The sequence below is a fragment of the Rhodamnia argentea genome, chromosome 4, assembly GCF_020921035.1.
Source record: "Rhodamnia argentea isolate NSW1041297 chromosome 4, ASM2092103v1, whole genome shotgun sequence".
Taxonomy (NCBI): Eukaryota; Viridiplantae; Streptophyta; class Magnoliopsida; order Myrtales; family Myrtaceae; genus Rhodamnia; species Rhodamnia argentea.
Window position 1 is genome coordinate 7,557,976 of NC_063153.1, and position 10,639 is coordinate 7,568,614.

General features: G+C 41.0%; 1 protein-coding gene across 1 annotated transcript; it reads right to left on the bottom strand.

The window, feature by feature from the left end:
- Positions 1 to 5,862: 5,862 nt before the first annotated feature.
- On the bottom strand, positions 5,863 to 10,378 carry LOC115736092 (TMV resistance protein N-like). The gene is made up of 5 exons (XM_048278002.1): positions 9,819 to 10,378; positions 8,871 to 9,001; positions 7,874 to 8,646; positions 7,448 to 7,567; positions 5,863 to 7,209 (listed from the first exon to the last, which is right to left on the bottom strand). Exons 1-5 carry the CDS (start codon positions 10,376 to 10,378, stop codon positions 5,863 to 5,865), a joined length of 2,931 nt encoding a protein of 976 aa, XP_048133959.1.
- Positions 10,379 to 10,639: the final 261 nt, after the last annotated feature.

Here is a 10,639-nt window from a genome sequence, read left to right on the forward strand (position 1 = left end):
GGCTTCGACACTTGAATACTTGATGTAATTTCACGAAATAAACCCCACGAACAAGCACTCGATAAACGGTGCTTCAAGGACTCTGCATCAACTTCAGCACACCAAGCACTCACACGAAATCGGTGCTTCAAGGCCTTCGTGCTTCTTTTTTTAAGGAACGCAAAACCCACAATATATATTATTAAACCCACCACCAGAAGGAGTCCAAGATGGGTCAACGAAAAGGTTCCTGTTTGACCGGTCCAAGAAGAAAAGCTTATCTTAGACTTTTCCTCTTTTGTTGTTATCTTGACAGCCTTTAGTTGTTGACCTTATCTTTTTTTTTTTTTGCTTTCTCACGATCAAACTTCTATTCCAAGATGCAGTAGATATCTTTAGACTTCAAACAAACTTCATCCAATCTTCCCAAAAGATATCAAACGCATGCATATTGTGTTTTGCTCGATTTCAATTGTCCATAAAATATTTGATTCGGAATATTCACAATTTCACTTCGGGCTCAAACTCGAGCCATATTTTAACAATCTCCACCTTGGCTCGACGTTTGAGCCAAGTCACAATCGCTTCGTTAAAATCCGAACTTCACCGCTACTACTCTCCCACAGCCCTATTGGGCTCAATCGCCACAGATTTTATCCAAGTCCAAGTTACGCTTGAACTTCGCCATAACCGTGGACCTCATCAGAATACCAACTTCACATGCACTTTTAACTGCTCTACAAGGACATTCTGACACAAGCTCCTTAATCGCAGAAAAACAAAACCACCGTTGCATCCATATCTCGTCGTAGATCGAACACGTATCTTATCAATATCAGCGATTAAAGCAATCGTTGGCTCTACTGGCTCCACCTCGCTACAAGCACCATCTGTGTCGATTACTACGCTAGTATCCGCTTCCTCGGGAGTTTCTGGTTACAACTCCACCTCAAGCTGAACACCATTCAGATCCGTATTTAAACCGCCACAAACACTCCTACCCTGAAGTACTGGAGACTCGTCAAAGGTAACTTTTCTGCTGCGAACAGGTGAGTTTATATTTGAGCACCACAACCGATAGCCCTGCTCACCTCGTGCATAGCCATGGAATATGCACATTGCCCTTACATCGAGCTTACCATCACTTACTCGATAATAACACGGGCAACCATACATTCTAAAAATAAAATAATCAGCGACGTTACCCGACCACACTTCTTCGGGAGTCCGAAATCCGATCGCGATCGATGGAGATCTATTCATCGGGTAGCTCACCACACTAAGCGCATTCGCTAGAATTTTCCTAGCCATACCAGCACTAGAGATCATTTTATGGGCCATCCCTAGTAATGTTCTGCTCATCAATTCTGCAACCTGTTGTGGTCTATTGGCACTAGTGCGGTGTTTCACTATGCCCTTTATCATGCATAATTTATTTACCAGCTTCGAGCGGAACTCCATGCTACTGTTAGTTCGCCCATGCTTGATCAACTTACCGGTCTCCGTTTCGATCAAAGCTCTTGATCGCGTATTCCCGACAACAGCATCAAACTTGTGCTTCGGCACAGTCACCCAAGGCTTCCTCGAGTAGTCGTTATACCCTCGAACGGATACCGACGTCTCCGAAGCGAAACCCGTCAATGTCTCACCTTAAAGTTCATACAGGCTTCCATGCTTGATTCCTTTCATTATCACCAAGGCACCTCGAGCAACCTTCAGAACTCCACCTTGTGAAGAATACCTGCATCCAGCTGAATCTAGGGCACCCAAGGAAATTAAGTTCTTTTTCAATTCTGGAGCATATCTTACTCTAGTCAATGTCCTCACAATACCATCATGCATTCTGATTTTAACATCACCAACACCCACAACATCGCATTCGGCGTTGTTCCCCAACTGCACTTTACTACTATCCGTGCACCGATAAGTAGCAAACCAGTTCCTGTTTGGTGTAGCATGAAAAGAACAACCAGAATCCATAATCCATCCGTCAAATGACGAATTCTCAATGAGAGACAAGACCCTATCGACACCATCGGAATCATCGATTACAGCTGCAACATCATCTGTAGATTCAACTCTAATTCCCTTACCCGTTTCGTTTTTCAGCTTTAAGCAATTCCTTCTAAGATGCCCTCTCTTGCCACAATTCCAACAGACAACACTACCGGTCCTAGACCGACTGCGTCTATTCGAGTTCATACTACTTCTACTACCACGAGTATCAGTCCTTCCTCTATTTTCACCTACTAAAGCGGTAGATACATATTTGCCAGATTCTCTTCTACGGATGTCTTCACTTAAAATCAAATCTTGAATACCATCAAACGTCAAACTTGTTGACCCGGAGGAATTACTAACAGCAGTAACTGTAGTATTCCAGCTATCGGGCAATGAGGATAATAGAATCAAAGCACATACCTCATCTTCAAAGTCAATATCGACTGAACTCAATTGACTAACGATCACATTGAATTCATTGATATGATTAGTAATTGACGCACCTTCGCTCATCTTCAAATTAAATAGACGCTGCATCAAATAGACCTTGTTGATCGCAGAGGGCTTCTCGTACATATCCGACGGGGCTTTCATCAAACCCGCAGTAGTCTTCTCTTTGACGATATTAAACGCAACGTTATGAGCCAACGTCGGTCGAATAACACCCGGCGCTCGTCTATCCAGCAATTCCCAATCGGCTTGCTTCATCGTCTCTGGTTTCTCCCCGGACGGGGGCAAGTGCAGCTTCATCTGATATAGATAGTCTTCAATCTGCATCTTCCAGAAACCAAAGTCCTTCCCCTCAAATTTGTCGATTTTCACTTTTACTTCTTCTGTCGCCATCGATTCGCTTTAACTCGATAAACCCGGCTCTGATACCAATTGTTGCGCGGAACAAGCGATCGAACGATAAAATAGACAGAACAAGAAAATAAATCGGACACCGGATGTACGTGGTTCGGTCGTAGAGACCTACGTCCACGGGGAGAGCAGCAACGAATTCCACTATAGAACAAGCGATACACGGAGATTACGGACCAAATTCGAGTAATTCAAACACTCTCGGTGTTTCCCAAGCCCTAATTACATCTAAGAACACGCACAATGTTTAGCCCCAAATTCTTAACGAAATAATCTCTCAATCTCGCAAAGGAATTAAAACAAATCTAACCTCAAGATTTAATCGGCTTCGACACTTGAATACTTGATGTAATTTCACGAAATAAACCCCACGAACAAGCACTCGATAAACGGTGCTTCAAGGACTCTGCATCAACTTCAGCACACCAAGCACTCACACGAAATCGGTGCTTCAAGGCCTTCGTGCTTCTTTTTTTAAGGAACGCAAAACCCACAATATATATTATTAAACCCACCACCAGAAGGAGTCCAAGATGGGTCAACGAAAAGGTTCCTGTTTGACCGGTCCAAGAAGAAAAGCTTATCTTAGACTTTTCCTCTTTTGTTATTATCTTGACAGCCTTTAGTTGTTGACCTTATCTTTTTTTTTTTTTTGCTTTCTCACGATCAAACTTTTATTCCAAGATGCAGTAGATATCTTTAGACTTCAAACAAACTTCATCCAATCTTCCCAAAAGATATCAAACGCATGCATATTGTGTTTTGCTCGATTTCAATTGTCCATAAAATATTTGATTCGGAATATTCACAATTTCACTTCGGGCTCAAACTCGAGACATATTTTAACAATATCTCACACAATCAGCAATGAGATTTGCCCCCACATTTTTATTTGATAGTGTGCCCCCGAAATTTATTGAACATTAATTGCACGAATGGGCCTATCATCATTGAAGCTTGACGTGTCATTTTCAAACGCTTTCTCATCAAGCCAAGAGTTATGCTCTGAGACATGACGTGAAAATATTAGAAAAACAAACATTGTTAATTTGATGCCTGCTTTTGGAAAAGATTTTCTTATTATCTACATTTTATGTTTCAAAATGAGGAAGCATGAGGAAGCCCAGCCTTCAGAATTCTCCTTGGATTGTATTCTCTTTCAATGATAGGATATCATCACAGGATTAGTTTGGTATACTTCAACATGCCTTGAAAATGGAAATAAACTTGTAATTTCATTGAATAGGAGCAAATGAATTTCATTATTGGAGTAAGAAATGTGAACAATCTGTTGAAGAATCATCTCATAAAATATTTTGACGATTTTCAAACTATTCTCGATATTTGTTTTACCTTGTTAAGTGCAGATGTGCTGTTTATGTGACTAAGGATCATGTGATGGCTATCGGGTAAAGATTGCGTGACGTCTGAAGTGGTTTAATGAAAACATCACCTGAGGACCAAAATACCTAGTGACTGATGATATCTATTATCGGAGCTTGAAAGATCAGGTCGGCAGAGTTGTCTGAAGTTCAAACATCATTGATGTTTCTTGAAGAAAGAAGAAAATAGCCACTGGTTGATGGGAAAGCACAACAAAATTATTCTGAGTCTTCTCAAGAATAATATTCTATGCCTAGCAAAAGTTATCGATATGGAATAGCAGCTATGCACCTATTTTTGGAAAGTCCGTTCTGGTTCAGAAATAGTAGCTGTATGGGCAGCTCCCGTACGGAAACATCATGTCCAATCTCTTTGATGGCTCTTTGCTTCTCCAAGGCTTCCTCCAACGGTAACGTTGCTGTTGCGTACAAGAAGAGAAGGTCACGAAGGTCAAAACAAAGAAGTGCAAGTACAAAAAATCCAAACCTCAGTCAAGCTGTGTGCTAGTTAAAAGATCTTGTGATCTATTTATGCTTTGTAATCTTGCAAGAGTCAAGTGCACATTCCTGAGTATTGTGGTTGGATCCAGACAGGGAGATATATCATCTAAAAGATCAGGACATACAATTTGTAACTTGTAAGGCAATTTACTAGTGCATTCCAGCCAAGTTGTGGTTGTTAGTTGTATAGAGTCGACGTAGGCTTTGCATATAAGCGGAACCACTATATATCTTGTGTGCTTTGCATATTTCTTGATCTTTACTTGATTTTGCAAACGTTCAGATATTGTTTCGTAAAACATCTGCTCACCCGATTTTTTCACTTCACCTTTTATTTTCTACATAAACTGAAAAAGTTTCAAAACAACATGTTCACCCCCTCTAGGTTGCATTATTGGCACCCAACAATTAGTATCAGAGATCTGTTACTTGTTATTTAAAGTGTGTTTCTTCATAGGATAAAGATCCTCTCTAATTGCTGACTATGTGAGGCACACACGAGATTTCTTTCTTGCTTTTGTTTTTCCTCTTCTCATCGATACTTGCTCCAATAACGCTTTACTTTCCAATTGATTCTTGACCGAGAATTCGATGTTTCCTACTTCAAATATTTGTTGACAACTCATTCCATTCAGTGGGTGAAAAGCTTGTGTTATATTTGTCTTTTAAGGAATACAAAAACTGAAACCAAAATAGAATCAGTTAGTCCCAGGTTGACTCTAAAACCGGACCGGCCATCGGTCCCAGCCTCAACAGGGTCAATACCCGGTCCCAAAAAATCGGTGACCAAGACTGTGCAGGTTGGTGCCTGGGTTAGGTGCTGAGTTGGCTCAATTTGGACCATGCGCACCCCTAGCCACACATTTATTTAGTTAGATTAGATTAGATTAGACTCAGTTATTTTGTAATGTGAAGGACGTGGATATCCATCTTTACAACTGAACGGGAAAAAACTAAAAAAAAAAAAATGTTAGGATGATTGTTCGAAAGGAGATGGTGAAATAAAGAAATGGTAAGGGAAAATAACAATGAAAAAAATAAGGCATAGTGAGCTACGTGTGAAACGAAGAGTGTCAAGTGTCAACCACACATAGCTCTAAGCTCACCCCCTTAAAGCACCAAAATACTTCTTAGATAATTACAGGAGATAGCCATTGGCCCGTTTCCAACATATTATGCAATCCGGGGAATCGTATGGAGATTCGGGTAACATTGGGCACATATGAACATGGGGCTGACATGTGCTTGGGACACTGGGTAAATCTAGCAGTGATTCGCACTCAAAGAGGTAAAATATCCGCAACTCACGCAGTTTTGATAGATCAGGTAACCATTCTATGGAGTTGCATTGCACAATGACTAGCTCCTCCAGCGATTCCAATTCTGCCAAACCTTGAATCACAATCAGCTCCGAGCAAAACCACACTTGAAGCTTCTGAAGCTTCCTTGAGCTTGATAGACGCGACAGACTCACCAGCGATTCGCAATGTTCCACCCTCAAAGATTGGAGATTCTCTAGCTGTTTAAAGTCGATGTCTCTCCACGAACACCTAGTGAGTGTCAGATCGGTCAAGTATCGCAATTTGGAGTGGAGCGGTTGTTCTATCTGTGGCTTGACATCTTTCAGATTCAAAGCACGGAGACTGCAAGGGAGCCTCGTAAGAAATTGAGGATCATCACAAGACATGCTAAGTAACCGAAGCTTCGGAGGCCATCTGGTATCTTCACTTTGATTCCACTCCTCCATTTCTAGTGCCTCCCCCGTCCCTGCGATATTTCTGCAGCCATCGTATACCAAACGTTCAAGATTCTCCAGCTTTCCTATGGCCTTCGGTAGCTCCGTTATCATAGTATTAGCCAGATTTAAGTACTCAAGCCTCTTAAGGTATTCAGTAGAAGCAGGCAATTGGCTAATCTTTGTATCCCGCAAGAATAACACCAGCAATGATTCTAGCCCTCCAATGGAATTTGGTAGCTCGCTTATCTGAGTGAATGACAGCTTCATTTTCTCCAACTTTTTGAGATCTCCTATAGAATCAGGTAACGCTATGATTCCCGTGTGGATCAAATCCAATTCGAGCAAAGATCTCAAACTCCCAATGCAGTCCGGAAGCTTTTCAAGCGAATGACAACCCCTTAAAGACAAGTGCGTCAAGCCCGCCATCTCTCCAATGGACGGATGAAGCTCTTGTATACACTGCCCCTCTAGCTTTAGACTTGATAGATACTTTAGACAGCATATCGTAGAGGGCACTGGGAACAGGTGAAAAGGAACGCTTGCGGGTAGCAGTGACAGTCGAACTTGGGCTGGAATTATTTCCAAGCGCTTTAGGCGCTCTAGCTTATGGATAGAGTCACCAAATTGTAGCGACTTTGGACGATGTTCATCGAAAACCAGTATCTTCAAATTCAAGCACGTTGACAAATCAGGAGTTGTCGAGAGATGGCATCTCACGAGATATATAACTTTCAAGTCATTGTTCGCCTGCGAAACAAATTAGAATTAGGAAAGTAAGGCAACGCAAAATGGCAACAAATGATAAATGTGTCCGAAACCATACTAAGCATGGGCTCCATCCATTCCAATTCTCCGGAATATCGCTGTCCAAAAGCTTGAGCACGATTAAGTTCCATAAACATAGATTGACTGCTTGCAAGTTTGAAGGGCAACGGCGCCAAGAGAGCCATGCTAAACTTGAGAGAAGATTCTTAAAATCTCCTACCAAGTTCCCTCCCTCTAATTCCAACAACCTTAAGCTAGGCAGACTTGAAAACGCTTCACTTGTAAAGTCGTGCTCTTGAGAAAGTCCAGTTAGATTGAGTGCTATGATGAAATCTGTTCCCTGACGACATGAAATTACATAAGTGAACTTTGTACGCTGAAAAAAACAGAGGATTGCAGTCCGTTAGTAAATATTGCATAGACCTGCTCTATAAGTAAAACATTCTAATTGCTTTTGCTATCAGATTTTAAATCCTACTAATATCTTTCACAAGATATAAATGATTGTATTTCCTTCATTTCACTCAATTTAAACAAATATAGTTTTTTGTGACCCGCAACATAGACAAAAGAACAAATCTAAGAACGTATTATATACTTGAGCTGATGTTTCCTTGATCAAGAAGTAGCTGTGGATAAACTTTACCTTTCTAGTCTGCACCACATCAAACGCAATCTTGGGATACCATAGTCTACTACGCTTCCAAGGAAATCTAAAGTCTTCTTGTTGAACAATTTCTCTCCCAACATCTCTGAGCATATCATGCATCAACAGTCTATCAAAATCATCAACCTTTATCAAAGACTTACGAGTAAGGGCAATGATATTACTTCCTGGGTAAAACTCCAATGCTTTCCACATATAATATGGATAGATTGTTTTTTCACCAATAAAGTGACATGCGATATCAAGAAAAATTTCTCTCTGTTCTTTCTCTAGCATCTCCAAGCTAATCTTCAATTTGTCACAGACTTTTTGATTTGGAACTGAATTTAATTTCTTCAATGTATCTTTCCAAAATCGTTTACTTTGACGATAAAGAGAGGATCCGATAACTTCGAGAGCCAGAGGAAGTCCATCAGCTTTGTGAGCAATCTCGCGAGAAATATCATCATAGTCATGTGGAGGGGAATCCATGCTAAAAGCATGCTTACAAAAAAGCTCAAGAGCATGCACATTGCCCAACTTTCTCATTTCATAGATTATAAACTCTTTAGCATGCGTTTCGACATTATTTTCTCGATTCTCCTCTCCCTTTTGCAAAAAAGTGGTGTCCCTACTTGTAATAATAATTCTGCTCCCTGGAGCAAACCAATCGGGCTTATCTGCGAGCTTTGAGAGTTGGTCCATTTTATCTACATCATCGAGAACAATCAGGACTTTCTTGCAACAGAATCTCTTCCCAATATGGCGAATCCCTGCATCAGAGTCATAAATGTCCAATGGATTGTAGTTGAGGATTTCTGACAATAATTGTTTTTGTAACTTAACGACTTTCCTGCCCTTTGAAGCTTCCCGAACATCCGAAATAAAGCTGCACCCATCAAATTCACTGCGTATTTGGTTAAAGACAATCTTGGCAAGGGTCGTCTTACCGATGCCCCCATTCCGTGGATTACCAAATAACGTACATGAGGAGAACCTACATCTATTAGGTGCATTACATCTTCTACAGGATCCTTGATTCCAACTAAACTATCCGGCAGCTTTTTGTCCCCTTTGTTCAGCTTGTTCGAAACTTCAGCAACGATGGATTTAATGAGTTTGCCTTGACTGTCATATTTGATAAAAGGGTCTAGTAAGAAACATCCAAATAGAACATTAAACAGTCGAGCTCTGTAGTATTATGAATTGAACATAAACCAATCGTAGAGGAGGGGCTGGGGAGGAAGCGGGGGCGACCACCCCCCTTCCAATTTTTTTTGTATATGTACTCTGTGGATGTATAGGAAAAGAAGTCAACTAATATAAATCCAGTCAATTTAATTAAAACGAATTGCAATTGTGTATCTTATATTTATGGTCAAGGATGTGAATTGTGAAGATAAGAATGAAATCTCAAACTTTGTAAAAGATGCTCCCTCATCCATAAATTTTAAAAACCGAAACCTTTGGATTTTCTTCCTTTAGATATATGCAAAGGATGTGTTTTTTTTTTTTCTTTCATTTTTTATTGCTCATGTATTGTGTGTGCTCGGTTTACTAGTTTTGCATGGTGTAATAATAGTAACAGCTAGAACAGTTGTTTTATTATATCAAACCTACATGATACTGATTTAGAAGTTAAGAGAATCAAATTGAATGGTGAATTCAGATAGGATTTGTCAAGACGTAATAGAGAATTCAGCTAGTTTTGAAAGGAATTGACTTAATTGGGTGGAAAATTCATCTACTTTCGAAAGGAATCGATTCAGTCGAGTAGATGTTAGTGCGCAGTTATAAATATGTGGAATTTGGGTGACAATTTGATGAAAAAGGGAACAATGGGTAGTCGTAACTTTTATTGCAAGGATGATCATACTTTTTTGTTATCTATACTCATATCAATTAAATTTCTAATCGAAGGAGAAAAGAAAAGCTCAAACCGTACCCGGTATCTTTGAGATCCCATCCTTTGATGCGAGCGACCCCCATTAGAGCATCCTTCCATCGCTGCACGACCTCACTGCCGAGCTGCTCCTCGTGCTTCTGCAGATCTTCTTGGTATAGCTCGGTTTTGAGCTTGACATCTTTCGGCTCGACGTCGAAGAAAATCGGCAGGATCTTCGCTTTGCAATTCACCATGTATGCAAGCTCGCGAAGACACCACGCACTGGACGCGTAGTTTCTAGAGAAGATGGCAATACATATTGCGGAGCTCTTGATCGCACGCTCCAGCTCGCCTTTGATAGCTTCGCCTTTTCTGATCTCTTCGTCGTCTCTGAAAACGCGAATCCCAGCTCCGTCCATGGCGTGATAGAGGTAGTCGGTGAAGTTCAGGCGAGTGTCAGGCCCTCTGAAATTCAGGAACACATCGTATTCAGCCCCCAGTGACGACTCGGCATCACCTCTATTGGTCGACAGCACCTCAAATTTATCCCCCCGTGATGACTCGGCATCACTGCTGTCGGTTGACGCCGACGGCGCATCCGAGTATTTTCTCTTTGCCATCTTCTGGAGCTAAAGTCTCGTCATCGAGTTTAATAACGAGGAGAGAGGAGTACAAGAGTAGTGCCTAATCGATGCGATTCTGGAGCATTTATGGACGAGCCAAAGTGTCGCGTGAAGTCTCCTTCGTTGCATTGCGCATTTTCTTGCAAGGACTCAAGGAATTTCCCCCAGGTAAATGCATAATTTATTTAAACTGAAAATCTTCCCTCGGGTCACAACAGGACAGAGGCTATTTGATTTCAAACCAAACAGTCGGTGAAT

Bases quoted from the DNA above. Each gene is read 5' to 3' on its own strand.
- LOC115736092 (XM_048278002.1), bottom strand. From the start codon at position 10,378: ATGGCAAAGAGAAAATACTCGGATGCGCCGTCGGCGTCAACCGACAGC. The intron at 7,568-7,873 runs GTAAAGTTTATC...TCATGTCGTCAG, and splicing joins ATGTGGTGCAGACTAGAAAG to GGAACAGATTTCATCATAGC. The intron at 7,210-7,447 runs GTAGGAGATTTT...TTTGTTTCGCAG, and splicing joins AATTAGAGGGAGGGAACTTG to GCGAACAATGACTTGAAAGT.